This window comes from Cupressus sempervirens, chromosome 10 (assembly GCF_028749045.1).
Source record: "Cupressus sempervirens isolate cs-2001-9-10 chromosome 10, ASM2874904v1, whole genome shotgun sequence".
Lineage (NCBI taxonomy): Eukaryota > Viridiplantae > Streptophyta > Pinopsida > Cupressales > Cupressaceae > Cupressus > Cupressus sempervirens.
The window spans coordinates 859,100,780-859,118,114 of NC_143127.1; the positions used below are offsets into that span (position 1 = coordinate 859,100,780).

Consider the following 17,335-nt stretch of genomic DNA (forward strand, 5'->3'; position numbering starts at 1 on the left):
TCATAGAATAGATTGGAGGCCCTTGCACCCCCCCAATCCTAAGCTCTTTTCCTTTCATACCCTTTGCACTAATACATGTAACATAAAATAAAAAATAGAAAAATTCCAACTTAAAAATGTAATAGTTACTTTTAGTTTCGATGTACAAGTCCAAGAAATGTTCACAAGACTCATGTGAACTTTTGATGATTATATCTTATTTTCATAGTGGTATTCTTTTTCTTACTCTAGTTTTATTCAGGTTTGTTTGGCAATGGGAATATGAGTGAAATAGACATATGCAAATTCTTTAAATTTCAAATGCTTTTGTTCGTGTACACCAAATCAGAATTATGAATAGGAATATGTATTCTACTTTTTGCCCAAAAATGAGCATTTGCAATTCCATCTAAATAAGTAGAATTGAAATACATATTCATATTTCAGTTTTATTTATTTTAAAAAGTTTAATCTTAATCTCTGTAAATTCCCCATCGAATTCCAATTGAACTAAACAAGAATAGAAATACATATTCTTATTTTCTATTCAAGAATAACAATTCCAGAATACGTATTTCTATTCCATATTATTATTCCCTCAGCCAAGCGGACAAACGCTGTCATGGGAAAAGAATACCTATATTTGACGCTCCTCGAGTGACTGTTTGGACAACTTCAAAATGCCGTGGAGACAGATGACGTAGATATACCAAGTTCAGCGCTCGGGAAGGAGCATGGATGGGCTTGTAACCAGTTTTGGTCTCCATCACTGAGCATTTATTTCCCCGCGGAAAGCACTGCAATCAGCTTAGCCATGTCAATGGGACTACACCAATTTAAGGCTGGTCCATGTTAAAATACCCTTCTTCTTTCTCTTTCTCTCTGTCGCATTGCTTTTCACATCTTTTAACACAATGTAATGCTCCCGCTACCTGTTTTCAGGGTTTTAGCTTTACCTGCAAGCTGTCCAGTGACATAATCGTGCCTTTGCCCGTTCTTGTTCCTTTGAGCAGAGGTGGCTCTCCATCTCCAACCGTGAAATTGTCGTATTTGAGTAACACATCTGTAAAGTGTAGCTGCGGCAGTGACAAGGTGAAGGCAATGGCGACTCCTATTACGAATGCTGCCGAAAATGTTGCAGAAGATGGTAAGATTGCTTTTTTTTTTTCCTTTAATGTTCTTTCAACATTCTGAAATACATCTTGTTTTCTCGTATCTGTCAAAGGCCAGAGCTTAAGTAGTCCTAGTATATAATTTTTTTTGGCCCACAAACTCATAAGTTGTATTCATTTACATGGAATTGCTCTAAGCCAGATGTGGTTTGATTTGAGTATTTGACATGTTGATTAGTGAAAATTGGATTGCTTATTTTGTAAAAAGCGAAATATGCTGTTTAAAGAGGTATATATATGCACATAATTGGGCTAGAGGATGTGCAAAAACACTAAAAAACAGTGAACAGTTAGCACCAAGGTTTCACGGTCTATGGGATTCAATTGCTATGGTTTCGGGAAAAAAATATGTACCAAATTGTTGTTGGATCTTCCAGTTGTGTTCAACAACTGCATTAAACTCTTAAAGTTGAAGAAACTAATTACAAATATAAAAGTCATGGGGTTCGCAAAGACGATCCGATGAAGAAACCATGAGGAAAGTACTGATGTTTCCGCTGTTGTCGGACATAATTGATGCCATTCCGCTTCAAAGTAAAAGCACAAGTATTTTTTAAGATTTGATTCTGTAGTTGGGCCCGAAAATCACACAATAACATCATTTGGTTTGATAAATCATAATAATGCCTGTGCTCTGAACTGGGATGGGAGTGAGGATTCACGGGACGGGTCCGTTTGAAAATAATGCGTGCCCGACGCTATTGTGAGAATAAAGACGGGGAGGGGAAGGGTTTTGAATGAGAGTTTCAGGTTTTTGGCATTTCAAATACATGATTTATATCCTTGGTTAACAACACCGTGTGTATGCTGGGATCACTGTACAAAACTTGCAAAGAAGCAGCCAAAATCCCTGGTAATGGGTTCTGCAGAGTGACCTGAGAGTCGGACAAAATATTACTCATGCAGTGGATTATAGAAAATTATAACTCCACATCAAACTGGAAATGTCTCAAAAAAAACTGAAAAAGAAAGATATGTGTGAAATTTGTAGAACTGATGCAAAATAAAGTCTCTAAAGGCTGTGGAAATGATATACCATATTGATTAGTGTTTCAGGCCCATTGAATGTTGCGAAACACTAATATGGCAGCCTCAGAGGATCAGATAGCGTATGATTATAGAGAGAGTGTTTCTTTACAATTTACACATGTTACGAAAAATGTCAAAGAATGACAATTATTATTCATTATGAATGAGATGCAAATTTTTCGGAAACATACAATAACACCCTCTATAATTTTTTTGGCCAAATAATTGGCAAAATTCTGACACACTATCTGAAAATGAGTGCCATATTGAATGAATGATTAAAAGTCTACAAAAGAAAGGAGGACAACAGTAGCATCAGGTGTTAATTGCTGATTGATTTGCCACTGTATCACGCTTCAGTTTCTTTACAGTAGGAAAACTAAGCCCCAGCCCAGATCATTAATTGATTTGAAATGTATCTTAATGATCTTGATGCATTAAAACTCGAATTTTTCATGATTACTTCATTTATTGATTTTTATGAAATATATTTAGATATCATAAATATTTCTTGTTCTGGCAATTCAGGAAGTCCCAAAGATTATTGAAGAAGATGAAACCCGAATTGCTGATGAAGTAAATACAAACTCAGAGAAACCCTCTTACAGATTCTACCTTAACAAATGAATGTGCATTTGAAGAAATATTTCTGTTACTGATAATTTGATAAACTATGAAGATGGTTAATGAAGATCAAATTCTGGCCAAGCAAATGTATCACAGATTCACAGGAAACCGAGAAACACTGGATGTTGGAGCATAAATGACTATAAAGACTTTCCAGTGGAGGTAGCATTCCCTGCTATATTAGAACAGAATAATTAGAACCAGTGGTGATAATTAATCTGGAACTTGATTTGTTTAGAATTGGAATGGGATGATCAAGAGATTGAGAGGGACGGTGGCCTGCACAAGAAGTGTGTGAAACGTTTTATAAAATTGCAAAATTTGCTGCTAGAAATTTGCATCAAAAACACTTTCAGGAAGCAACTGACATTGAAGATGGATAAAGTCCGATGTAGATACATGGAGGCTGCAACCTGACAACAGTGTCAAGTAGCTTAATAGTTAATACCCTATTTTGAGAATTTAAGTTTGATGGTACAACGATGCAGTGATATTAGCAGCATAAGTGCCCACATAGATGCCTTTTGTTATATTTGTTTCATTGGATTAGTTGATGACACTACCAACCTTAGGATGGTTTGGCCAGTGTGCTGTACATTCTTTTTTAATATTAAAGATCGTTTACAAACCTTGTGCTCATTCAAGCAACAACATGAAACTTACAAGCTTATTCGAGCTCCTTAACAATGAACAAATATAACCAATGGAAGACCAAGAATCACAACTTAGAATTCCTCAAAGATGTGCCTTTTGGGATTTGAACCAGGATTTCCACAATAAGAACTCATTGCTTCAACCAAGCTAAACCCCTTGGACAGTGTGTGGTACTTTTGGTTTTCATGTAAAATGAATATAAATCCTGAAGAACATGACAAATAAGATGTACACGATTGATGAGTTTGCATCAATGTTGAGGAAATTAACCTTGGATTGATATGTGTCCTACACCAAACATGTAGTATTAAAAGCTTCAATTATGTTAAAGTTGCATTTGAAGCAGATTTCAAACACCTAAAATCTGAGGGAGATAAGATTTACATGCCAAAAGGAGATACACAAAAACTAGGGGAGTTTGTAGAAGTGTAAAAGTGGAGATTTAGGACATTGTGTCACATATGTCTTTTAAGATGGAAGATTAGTAACCTGTGGCCTTGTCTGTTGGGTGGCTTTTGCCAATGATTAGTATAACAATGGCAGATAACAAGTTCACCAAATGGACAGATGCTTTGGAGTGAATGATAATAGTAAATTCTTTATGTGGTTGAAATGAATCATCTTCTTCCAAAGAATAGATGGATGGAAAATTAGACACAGTTTAATAAAAAATGAAGAGGTCTTTAAATCAAAGAAACTGGAAGAAGAATTGTGGCATACAGAATATTAAGTAGAAGGACATCATAAGAACAAGTATCCCAGATTAGGCGTACCTCGGTTGGAAATAAGGCATTCTGCCTAGTATTCTTGTTAGCTGTGATAAGCACAGTTTACTCCAGATATGCCCTTACCATATGCTAGAAGAGATAAACTAAACATATGTTAATCTCACATTTATGATTTCGTGAAAATGCACTATTGAACACCATCAAATAGTGTGTGTGGAGCATGGAGAGGAAGGATATGCACTTCTTCTCATGATGTCAACTGTGGTCTAAGTAGCCAGTTTGTGTTTGCTGGTTTCTGGTTTAGTAAGTGGATTCAGCAAAAAGTATTTGGTGGAGGGTCTGTCCATCCCAAAAACATGTAAATCGTGAGTATTATATGCATAGTTGCAGTTTAAAAGCAGGAATTAAGTTTAAAATAGCACATAGCATCGTATAATGAACAGAATCACCACAAAATGTCAATTACCCAAAACAATTAGTCAAACTCAAATGTCATAATAATACCCATTGTTCTTTATTAAAATAATGATGTCAAAACCCTAGGGGGCAGAGTAAGGAATATTTCTGCTCCTTTATGACCATGGTAATGAGTAGAGGGCATTTTAATTTAAATTCAACCTTAAAAAAAGAAAAAAGAGAGAAGGCTGTTAGGTCATGTTACCAAGAATGCCTAGCCTAAAATATATTATCTTCCCTAATTGCTCATTTAAAGATGAGAAGGGTGTGTAAGATTGAAACTCAAAGGGTAAAATTCTGAATGAAGGGAACCCCGTTATATATTGTTTACTAGGCATACCCCCTCCCTTGATTGTGGGTATGGGAATTTGAATGCACTGCACTGGTTGAAAGGCCAAGTCGTCAATTCAACCCAAGATCAAGCAGGATTAAAAAATATAATCACCCATTCGCCATCAAATACATGGTAGGAATGTAGGATGGGTGATTGTGAAAGGTAAAATAAGTACTGGTTAGATTCTTTATAGAGGAGACTGTCAGTTCACCTGCAACATTCAGATATCATCCTTGGCGTATTAATCCCAGCTGGTTATGGTTTTAACAAACATCAACTTCCTTCACTAATCAAAGAGTTGGCTTTTAATCAAACACTGGGCAATGAACTCCAAATGTTAACTTCCTCAATTTCCAAATTTCCACATTCAGATAATTTAAAAAGGCTCAGGCAATTTCCGGAATAATTCTGATTTAATGACGCTTCAGCAAGAAGCATGGAATTTCTTAACACGATCAATTAATGAACTGAACTATTCCCTTTGTAAACAATTCTGTGAATGCAATGCCAACAAACTAACTTAATTCTACCAATGAAACTGATGGAAAGTAAACACAAACTGTCATAAACTTATTTCAAACTTAAATTGCTTATAAAGAACCTGAATTATTTATAGCAGTCTATGCTACTTTCACCAATAACAGTGACAGCCCAAAATAGTGTCAAAACCAGGCCCGTGTGTGGATCTCGAGCTGCCTGTTCACAGGTCAAACTTCAAGGTGAATGATGCCCAGCTCCTCTGTAATGTTCGGACCCTCTGGATAATTAGTCGCTGACCTAGATGCAGGGCGAATTGCATACCAAAAAAACTGACCAAAAATCAGGTGTTAGCTCTGTAACCTGGCACAAATATTCTGGAAATTTGTGCACCCTGAATCTGCAATTAAAGTCACCCAATTTTTGTGCAAACACATAGAACCCGATAGGGTTTATAACTCCTCTGCAAAGCCACAAATTGCAGCGCCCCTGCACAATTTTTTGGTGTAAAATCGCCCAGCCCTAAGCATAAATACTGGCAGGTTTGGCTGAATTTTCAAATGTCCTAACCCCCCTGATTGTTCCACACGAATTGCAGAAAAATAATGGCGCTGATATTATGTAATTTAAAACAGGTTGACAGAAGATATTAATTGCCTAACAGCAGGCTTCCAAATAGACTTAATCCACTGCCTCAGAATGAATAATGGCAGCCCTCAATGTACATCAACTTTCCCTTGACTGGGATCGCAGGTTTCAGAATTTTGCAATTAACTTCCTCTCAAATTCAGACAATGACCTTCAGCATCAAACTCCTCTCAGGTACAGTAGAAACAGCGAGGAGAAGTAAACGATTGCAAAACCTCAGCTGCAATTGCAAAGATAAATGAAGGAGAACCAGTCTCCAAGGAAGGTAACCAAAACCCTTATACTTCACCAAGGGCACAAAAATCCACAAACTCAGAATTGTCACAAAGACAACAAAAGCCAAAAAGATAATCAAATAACCGGGTGCTTTTTTCCAATGAAATGAGCTCATATTTATAATCCCTCACTGGCAAAAGTTTCCCAAAAGAACTCAACTCCAAAAACTTTACCAACACAATTCTTTTTAATAATATCTTTTAATAACATTATTATAATAAAGTATCATTAGAATAATGTGACTTTAATAATTAATTAATAAATATGGGCTCGTGCAATAAATAACCACATCCACTGCAAGTGACGACCAACTGCCAGAGCCACCCATTTCATTGCCAAAAATGGCAACTGTCAAAAATAGACTTACTAAAAATAGCAAGTCCACAATTGAGACCCCCTAATCACCTTGTTAGCTCACGAGGGTCGCTATAATGAACTGACTCAATCTTTTGTAGAAACTTGCCAAAAATGGGGACATTACAGTCCACCCTCCCTGAGATTGCTTGTCCTCAAGCAATCCGGCATCACACTGAAACCTCCACTAGGATCTCATAAGAAGCATGTGATGTTGCTGCCATCACTGAAACAAGTGCATGCCAGAACCATCATCAGAGCTAATAACATGACCTGCAACATAACATCCAATGCCTGCGTTGATGATATAGAAGTCAAGACATCACAAGAAGACAAGTCCATAGGAGATCTCAACACACTCTCCTTCACTATATCAACCCAATCTTCCTTTAGACAATCTAACTTAGACATAGACCAACTTTGCACCTGATGCAAATCCTGAACATGTGAGTCAAATACAAGACTGTATACGCTCATCGCAATAAACTCTACTGCCACTATGATTATCCCCTCCATCATCCTTAGGTTTTTGTGATGACTCATCCTCAATCACATTAGTATAAACCCACATGCTACGGGTCGCTGCCCCTTTCGACCTCAATGCACAAGTATGACCTTTAGAAAAAGGCCTCTTACACCAATAGCAAAGATGTCTCCTCAAATCCTCTCTAGAAGTATCATTAGACTTCCCTAATACCTTGCCCTTGTCCTCAACAATTGGTGGGGACTCCTCATCAACAGGCGAAGGAATAGAAGATTTCAAGGCAACCTTGCCTTGAGAAGATGCCTCTAAGTCCCGTGCTTTCCTTGTCGCCACCTATAAAGAAGATGGGTCCAATGACTTCACCTATCCACAGAGTGACTCAGTCGATCCCTCCATAACTCGTTTGCTCTCCAAAATATCATAAACCATGACTGAAAGCCTCTGGAACTCTCTAATCCACCAAACTGCTTCAGCAAAGCCAACTCACAGAAGTACACCTCTGGATCCTTCCTATCAAATCTCTCAATCAGGTGATCTACGAACTTCTTATAGGAAGTGATTTGATCATGCCGCAAAGAAACTAACCCATGGTACCACTAGTCATGGCAACTCTATCCAAATGCAACACCCCAAACCTAGTAGTGTCCACCTCAGACATAGGAGGAAAAGCCAAATAAATGTCGAGCTTATGGATCCAAGCTCGAGCTTTAACTCTCTCGCTACCATCAAAATGCTCCAACATTATCTTACTGGCAAGTTGTTGTAACTATATCTGTTGAAGCCTCTGTCTCTCAGGTGCCAGCCTTGTCCTACAATGCTCTCGTTTCAGAGTCGAGAACCTATCAAAATTCAGATGCTCTTTAATTGCTTGTGGTAAAGCATCCCATTCTACAAAGTGTGCCACCACGTCATCAACAAAAGAAGTGGCTTTAGACTCAACCTCAGGTCTTAGAAATGTGGGCCTCTACGGCCTACTATGAGTGCTAGTATGTTTGTCAGCTAACCCGCCTCGATCCTCAACTCGAACTTGATCTACATCTTTGTATCTATCATCATCTCGGGTTCTATTCTCTATTCAAGATCTGTGAGAACCAATGTTTACCATACAGGGTAAAAGGATACTTATCGCATGTAGTACAGTAAGATATAACAGAGAACAGATACTTTATTCATATATGCAATATGCATTCCAATGCTTACAATATGATTATGCTTCTTACAATGATTCTAATGATTACAATGATGTTCCAAAGTCCCTTCCAGACGGTGTACATATACTTTCCTGAAGGGGTGACTCAACCGTCAAGCGCCCTTTTGGATACAATTCTACCCATCAGCTACAATATAGAATTTATTGACAACATCATTTCCCCCAAAAAGTAAAGTCGTCTTCGGACGACAATTACAAAATTATCGAGACAGATTAACGAAATGGAATACATTAACTATGACTAACTATAACAGGATAGATTTTTTTTCTTTCACATCACATTCACATTGCTCCCGGGCTTGTACCAAATTGGTCTCCAAAAACACGTGCATCTGCAGCCTTTGCTAACACAATACTATCTCCTTAGCCAATCTGACCTTGATAGCTACCTATGCCACCGCCTTTGCTTCCAACGCCTGGGTACGCTGAGCTAAGTGTCGCTCTACTGTCTCCAACTGGATGATTAGCTCCTGCCGAGTTCTCTATGCATCCACCAAGACAACCTCACGTCCAACACCTACTTTGAGTGCCTCAAAGTGTAGCACCCCTCTCGAAAGGCTTGTTCCATTGCTCTCTCCACCTCTTGCAGACAAACACTCCATGCCTACAATAGCTCCAGGTCTCATCAACTAGTCACACTTCCCACAACTGATAATTGAACTGACTGGGGGTCTAGAGGACAACGCCCCCAGCGGGGTCGGGTCCTGGGGCAGAGTCCTAGGTGCACTCCTTGTCGCGATATAGGGCGGGGTTGAGGGGCAGCGCCCCCGCTGCCAAGACCAGATTAGCACCCTCAAATCCACACAAAAGTCCATGGAACACACCATTTTTGTGATTTTCTTTCGATCCCATACTCTTTCTGCCAACCGCTTACGTTTTCTTCACTACGTGTTCATGTCTTTTCCTTTGGCACCATATGTTATTCATTATTAACTATTTTGATTTGTCGTCCTTTTTTTTAGAACCTCCTATCACTCTTCTTCTGTGTCCCTTGTGTCCTTACGGTGTCCACTTTGCTATTTGCTGTAGGGTTGTACGACACTTTGTATGGTGCACTTCGACCTGAGTTTTGTCACCCCGTATGGACGTGTTGCCTCCTTCAGCTTTGCCATACAAAGCTTCCTATCCCCTTCTATCAAAAGGCCATACGATGATGTCTTTGCCTCTTGTATGGTCACCTCAACGGGCCGTATGATAGATCTTATATAGCCTACTAACTGCTCCTTCCAAGGTCGTATGGTCTGCGGAACTGGTTGTTCGGTGACTCTCTTCCTGCACTCCCTAAGTCCGTACGTCTGTACGGTACATATACTTATGTTTTATGCTTCCTAGTTGGTCGTATGACAGTATAGTATCTCTAGCTGTATGAGTTTGCTCCACTTCCCGTTCGTACGGCCATACGATGTTTGCTATGTAGGCCGTACGCTTAGTGAACCACAAAGTCGTATTGTTATCTTCTTTAAATCACACGAATGGTGTCCCCTTGACCGTACATTGTCCTCCTTGAGCTTGTACGAGTCGTACGATGATCTATTCCTTCCAACTCATAGCCGTACGATGTGATCTTCTTCTCCCGCACTTAATACATGTGATTTATTGAAGCCATAGTCAAGTCTTTTTGACCATACGGTGTATTATATGGCCTTCAGTCTACTCTTTTATCCTCGCTCTATTAACATATTACAATTTTACATTCTTTATTATTATTTACATTTACATATATACATTAATAATTACTATTTTTATATTGTCTCTCAGTTGTTCGTCCACGAAGGTGTGTTATTTCTTTCATGATAGACTTTTAGCTTCGACCCATTCATTGCATCGGTTACTTCCTTCTTGTCGAGTGTCCATAATTTTATTGCTCTGTTACTGCCCACTTCGCGGGTTTTATATGGCCTGACCCACTTTGTTCTAAATTTGCCTAGTCTAATCTCATTGCGCCTATTATACTTCAACACTAGTTGTCCTGATTGAAATTTGTTCAACTTCAAGTGCTTGTCGTGCCATGACTTATGCCTATTCTATGTAATCTTCATGGCCCATTGTGCCTGCAATCATCGCTCATCAAGTTTATTTAAATTATACAATCTCTCCCTCAGACTTTCCATATCTCCAAGCTTGTTTTTGATCGCAATCCTCGAATTTGGTACCATGAATTCTGTCAGCTGCCACTCCTTGCCATCAATAACTATATTCTTGATTTCAGAACCTTCACTCCGTACTGCTGAAGTTTTATTAAGCCCTTCCTCTTTGTTTCTTGTGTAGACTATACGATGTGTTTTCCTTCTTGTTGGTACCGTACGATAAAATCTTTCCTTTTTTTGGGTTCGTATGGTGTGTTCTTCCTCTTGTGTTGGCCATACGGTATGTTCTTTCCTTCAACGTCAACTGTAACCACCTTGCCTTCTTTCACTTCTCTGTATTCCTTTGGACATTTATTTTCCTCTCTTTTATTACCTTGACGTTTTAACATATTATAGCTTAGAAAGAGCTCATAGTCCTCCATCTGCCAATGGAGTAGGTTGTTCACCGAGTCCAGGTTGTCATTATTAGACCCTCCTTCTAGTCTCAATACTCCCTCTTCATTAGGTTCCATTCTCTTCCTTTCATCATCCCCTTCACCTTCCCCCTCGGAATCCGATGACGCTGCTTCCTCACCTATCATCTGCGTGTGTAAGTCAATTACAAATCTTCGGCCTCCGCGTTCCATGGATAGGGTATTTCGTCTCCAATCATGTTTCACTTTTGCTTGCACCAACCAACCCCATCCAAGGATAGCGCCATAACCTTTTCTTTTTAGCGGAATGACCACAAAATTTAATAGAAATGGTTGCATTCCAATAGTGACCGGCTGCGCCATCAGGGTTCCCAACGACTTGATTCCGTGCTAATCCGCTGCGAGTAATTAAAATGTAGGTGGCCACAACATAGGTTGTCTCAACTTTTTCCATATAGCCTCTGGTAAGATGTTCACGCCTAACCCTCCGTCCACAATTGTGTTTGTAAGTATGGTTCCCAGGATACCCATCTCTACTACTGCCGGATGTCTTCCCGTTGTGAGTGCCAGTAGCATTAGGTCTGTTGCAGTCGTTCCATTGCCATCCTTTCCTGTTTCCTCTGTTGTTTTCGAAAGTGGTGTCATATTCAGTATCACAATCCGTAACTGAGGCATTGTAAGAAGATCATTTAATTTTATAGGAATTTCTATTTGCATTACCTACCTTATCATGTTTTGTTCAGCCAAGTTCCTCTTCGAGGTATCGATCATGTCTTTTGCTTGCAACATCCCTGTTTCCATCTGTTTTTCCAACTCCATTCGTGCTTGCTGCAACCTCTTCTTTTCTTCCTCTACATCAAGGTACTTTTCCTTCTTAGCTTGCTCAAGCGTAATGGCTAGTGCTTCCTCCTCACATGTTTCAATGCTTAACAAATTCACCTCTTGCTTCGAGCATTTTGAATCTTCGTGGTCTCCTAGACCACACCATTTGCATAATAGCTACAGTGTCCCCTTTGTGTTACAATCTCTAGTGAAGTGACCACAGAGGTTGCACGCACGACACTGGATCATCGGCTGTCTACATGCATCATACTGTATCCGGCTTTGGCCTCCATTGTTATTATTATTACCACCCCTTATGCGCTGGTTATTGTTGCAATATCCTCCTAAGGTTGCATCGTTGTTCGTGTTATTTTCGATGGACACTTCTTGCGTCAGTAACACTTGCTGGTGTCCTTTTGACTTCATATTGAACGGGCATTCCTTTATGGAATGTCCCACAATCTAGTAGATATCACAAAATCGTTTTTTCGGGCACGAGCCCTTTGTGTGGCCTTCCTCTTTATAGTTTGTACGCCACAATTCCCCCTTCACCGAGTCAGTGTTCTTTTTCAGATTTTTAAATTCTTTTATCATCCGTAGCATATCTTTCTGCAATGCTCGAACTTTCTTGCTTGATTCTTCATCGCTGTTGCTACTTCAAATGATGAATCGTCTGAGTCCGATGATTTGTGCTTCTTCTTCTTGCTTGTTTTTTGTTCACTCTCCAGGTCCATCGCTCGATTATATGCATTTGCGTATGATGTTGGAGGTACAATCTTCATTTTTTTCTTCAGAGCTGGCTGTAACCCCTCAACAAACATCGTTTTTTAATCCGTCAGCCGGTTGGCTCTCCATCTTCCCCACCAACTCTTTTAGCCGTCTTGCATGGGTATAGATCATTTCGTTCTTTCCTTGCTTTGTGCTGTATATTTCTGCTACAATTTTGTTATCGTCTCTTAGCAGTCGAAACTCTACTATGAACTCCTTCCTGACGTTTGCCCATGTAGTCAATTTTTGAGGGTTGGCATCTGCAAATCAATCAATTGCCACACCCCGCAGGGTCGCTGGAAACTGCTGGACCCAATCATCCTCGTTTGTTACACCATTTGCCGTCCATATTGTTTCACACGTCTTGCAGTGTCTGATTGGATCTGCCGTCTTGTCACCATTAAACTTCGACAATTTCTCCTTTGGTCCTGCCATTGTTACTTTCTTTTGATTTTGTGGTACTTGCTCTCTACTTGCGCTATTTTGAGCACCTGTGCTGTTGTGAGCACACGTGCTATTCTGCACAACCGTGTTGCTTTAGACAACTGTCATTCCAACAACTGTGTTACCTGGTGAAAAAAGATCTTCTTCAAGCAAAGTTGCTCGATTCTCTGCCTGTATCCATTCGTCGGGTGTATCGGGAACAAAGAGTTCACTCCACACTCGTACTCCTTCGGCACTTCGAGCCGTATGAGTTGCTTCCCTTCCGTTCGGATGCTCTACCCTCGGCGTATACAAGTTAAGGAACTCCTCCCTTGTCTCTTTCACCAAATTCAATCGCTGTCGAGTCTCTTTTAGTAATTCCTCGGCACTTTTTGGTCTGCTAGGTGAATGCACTCCCTCTGTCTGTGCTTCTTCACCCCCTCGGTGTCCGTTGGTAATCTGCTGAAGCTTTTGTCTGCATTTCGTCTGTTGTGCTAAAATTAAAATTCCCTATGCTGTGCGTCTTTCATCCTTATCTTTTATCTTATTCCTATCCTTGTTGAGCAAATTTGGCATTAATCTTCATAACACTTCTTTCGTTCCAGGTTCAATTGGCAACGATGCCAAATGTTTACCAAACAGGGTAAAATGATACTTATCGCATGTAGTACTGTAAGATATAACGCATAACGGATACTTTATTCATATACGCAATATGCATTCCAATGCTTACAATATGATTATGCTCCTTACAATGATTCTAATGATTACAATGATTACAATGATGTTCCAAAGTCCCTTCCGGACGGTGTACATATACTTTTCCGAAGGGGTGACTCAACCGTCATGCGCCCTTTCGGATACAATTCTACCCGTAGACTACAATATAGAATTTACCAACAACAACCAACAAAAATATCTTGAGCCCTTGCCCTACTTTATTCTCGAGGGAGTGCCATCCATTGCAAAGTGTCAGAAAGCTGCTGCAATACACTTGTCATCTTCTACTGTCCAGCTGCCAAGTTGTTGAATGTCTATATAGCCTCTTTGTCAGTCTCTGCATCAGCATCTCTGAATCCTGTATTGGCTGATCCACTTGGACTACCAATAGACCTAAATAGTATCTTAGGCTCACCTTCCCTAGGTGGAGTGGCACAACCTCTACAGGCATAATGCATACTTGTCTCAAACCTCCTATAATTAACCATAATACCGTACTGCAAAACCTTGAATCGAATGCACTGAACTATTGATAATTGAGCTCAATTTTTGTAGGCTGGTAAGAAACTGCTCTGATACCACTGTAATAACCCCAATTGGTTATGGTTTTAACAAACATCAACTTCCTTCACCAATCAAAGATTTGGCTTTTAATCAAACACTGGGCAATGAATTCCAAATGTTAACTTCCTCAATTTCCAAATCTCCACATTCATATAATTTAAAAAGGGTTATGCAATTTCCAGAATAATTCTGATTTAATGAAGCCTCAACAAGAAGCATGGAATTTCTCAACACAATCAATTAACAAACTGAAGTATTCCCTTTGTAAACAATTCTGTGAATGCAATGCCAACAAACTAACTTAATTCTACAAATGAAACTGATGGAAAGTAAACACAAACTGTCATAAACTTATTCCAAACTTAAATTGCTTATAAAGAACCTGAATTATTTATTTTAGTCTCCAACAAGATGCCAGTGACTGGATAGCAGTCTTAAATGCTACTTTCACTAATAACAATGACAGTCCAAATTAGTGTCAAAACCAGGCCTGTGTGTGGATCTCAAGCTGCCTGTTCGCAGGTCAAACTTCAAGGTGAACGATGCCCAGCTTCTCTATAATTTTGGGACCCTCTGGATAATTAGTCGCTGCCCTAAATACAGGGCGAGTTGCATACCAAAAAAGCTCGCCAAATATCAAGTGGTAGCTCTGTAACCTGGTGCTAATATTCTGGAAATTTGGGCACCCTAAATCTGCAATTAAAATGCCCAGTTTTTGTGCAAACACATAGAACCCAATAGGGTTTAAACTCCTCCACGAAGCCACAAATTGCACCTCTGCACAATTTTTTGCGTGAAATCGCCGCCCTAAGCATAAATACTGGCAGGTTTGGCTGAATTTTCAAACGCCCTAACCCCCTTGTTTGTTCCACACAAATTGCAGAAAAATAATGGCGCTGATATTATGTAATTCAAACCAGGTTGACAAAAGATATTAATCACCTAACAGAAGGCTTCCAAATAGACTTAACTCGCTGCCTCAGAGTGAATAATGGTAGCCCTAAATGTACATCAACTTTCCCTTGACTGGGATCGCAGGTTTCAGAATTTTGCAATTAATTTGCTCGCAAGTTCAGACAATGACCTTCAGCATCAAACTCCCCTTAGGCACAGTAGAAATAATAAGGAGAAGTAAACGATTGCAATACCTCAAGTGAAATTGCAAAGATAAATCAAGGAGAATCAGTCTCCAAGCAAGATCACCAAAACCATATACTTCAGCAAGGGCACAAAAATTCGCGTACTCAGAATTGTCACAAAGACAACAAAAGCCAAAAAGATGATCAAATAATCAGATTTTTTTTTCCAATGAAATGAGCTCATATTTATAATTCCTCATTGGCAAAAGTTTCCCAAAAGAACTCAACTCCAAAAACTTTAGCAACACAATTCTTTTTAATAATATATTTTAATTTACGTTATTATAATAAAGTATTATTATAATAATGTGACTTTAATAATTAATTAATAAACATGAACTTGTGAAATAAATAACCACGTCCACTGCAAGTGACGACCAACTGCCAGTGTAACATCTGGTTTTCCCGGGTCTAAATTAACATCTAACATACTCAAAGAATACAGTTATTACTTCGTCTCATAGGAAGATAGTTATATCATTCATGTTCATGTGAATAAGATTTACTGTTAAAATTAGTTAGACAAAATTTCTTAACTAAAAACTTGGAATACCAGCAAATGAAATTACTACAGAAATTGAAAACCACATACCTTGGAAAACTGAGATCAAAATCAAACTAGCGATGCTTCTGCAACCACCTGGGTTAGTCCACAAATAAACTATAACAATTTCACATGACGACTATCATCTAAAAACTGCTATCTCAAAATCAAATGAAGATTACAATTAAATACCACTATATTTAAAAATTAGGGCATCACAAACCACTGTATCAATTAGGACATCGTTTACCGTCGGTTCATTTTGGGCTTCTGATACTGCTATATCACTTAGGGCTTCCGCTACCACGGATTCAATTAGGGCTTCCGATACCACTGATTTAAATAGGGCTTCTGATACCATTGATTCGAATAGGGCTTCCGCTACCACAGCTTCAATTAGGGCTTCTGATACCGCTGTATCATTTAGGGTTCCCGCTATCACTCAATCAATTAGGGCTTCAGATTCCTTTCCTTCCGATTACTTAATTGACACTTCGGTTATATTGAATCAGGAGTACGAACTCCACCATTGGCTCTGATTTCCACAGACAAAAACATGAAAGAGAAGTTCGATGAATAGTATTCTTAGGCAAAACGTATCTCAGTCGAGATGTATCTCAATCAGAATGTATCTTAGTCGGATTTAATTCAGCTACTTAAAGAGTCACCGATGGCTAAGAGAAAGAATGAAAAAAAATCGATTGTGAAATGATTATGAGACTATAAAAAGAAGAGCTTGACTCTATAGCTTCTTGCAGTTACAAGAATCCATTCGAAAGCCATCAAATCAAATTTTTAAAAGAAAATAAAGTTGAAAAATTATACAATTCAAATTGTCAAAAATTAAATCGATTTCCATGCCAAGGGTTATTGTTTAAAAGCAAAGCATATTAAATCGGAAAGAATAGAGTTGGAAAGTTATAATTCGAAAATTATAATAATTCAAATGTTATTATAATTTGAACATTATTATAATCTTATATGTAACATTACTTATTAATTAAATTATAATGGTGCCAAATCATTTTATATATTATATGCATGTATATAAATTATTATTAAAACTAATATGATGAAAGATAAATTAAAATCCTTTGAGATATGTTCTATATTTTAACTCAATTATTTTAATTAAATTAATTAATTAAATAACTCATGTGGTTTTACAGATGTATCCTGTTTCGAGTCGCTAGATCCTCTACCTATTTGCCCAGTGATGGTGATGCTTCTGCCTAATTCTTTTTTGACAATGCTTCCACCTCCTTTGACATGTTTCCTGCAAGGAAATCCCTCGTAGTTAAATTATATTATCATAATGAATATTTAATCATAATTAATCATAACGGTTAACCATCTTCTCAATTCCATGAATTCGTGATTAACAATCAACTAGCATGTTATCTTCACTTGAAATCATAACGACTAAC

The 17,335-nt window shown here is 38.6% G+C and overlaps 1 protein-coding gene across 4 annotated transcripts in view; it reads left to right on the forward strand.

Annotated features, from left to right (window-relative positions):
- The first annotated feature begins 650 nt into the window (after positions 1-650).
- The window catches only part of CBL (cystathionine beta-lyase), a 247,253-nt gene continuing 230,568 nt past the window's right edge, over positions 651-17,335 (forward strand). For 2 of the 4 annotated variants that reach the window (XM_089807761.1, XM_089807759.1), the window contains exons 1-2: positions 651-824; positions 922-1,126. In XM_089807761.1, the coding sequence (XP_089663887.1) occupies positions 1,100-1,126 (27 nt within the window). In that variant the 5' untranslated portion in view covers positions 651-824; positions 922-1,099. The remainder of the gene's footprint in view (positions 825-921; positions 1,127-17,335) is intronic. The other 2 variants (XM_089807760.1, XM_089807758.1) reach the window with 1 other exon arrangement.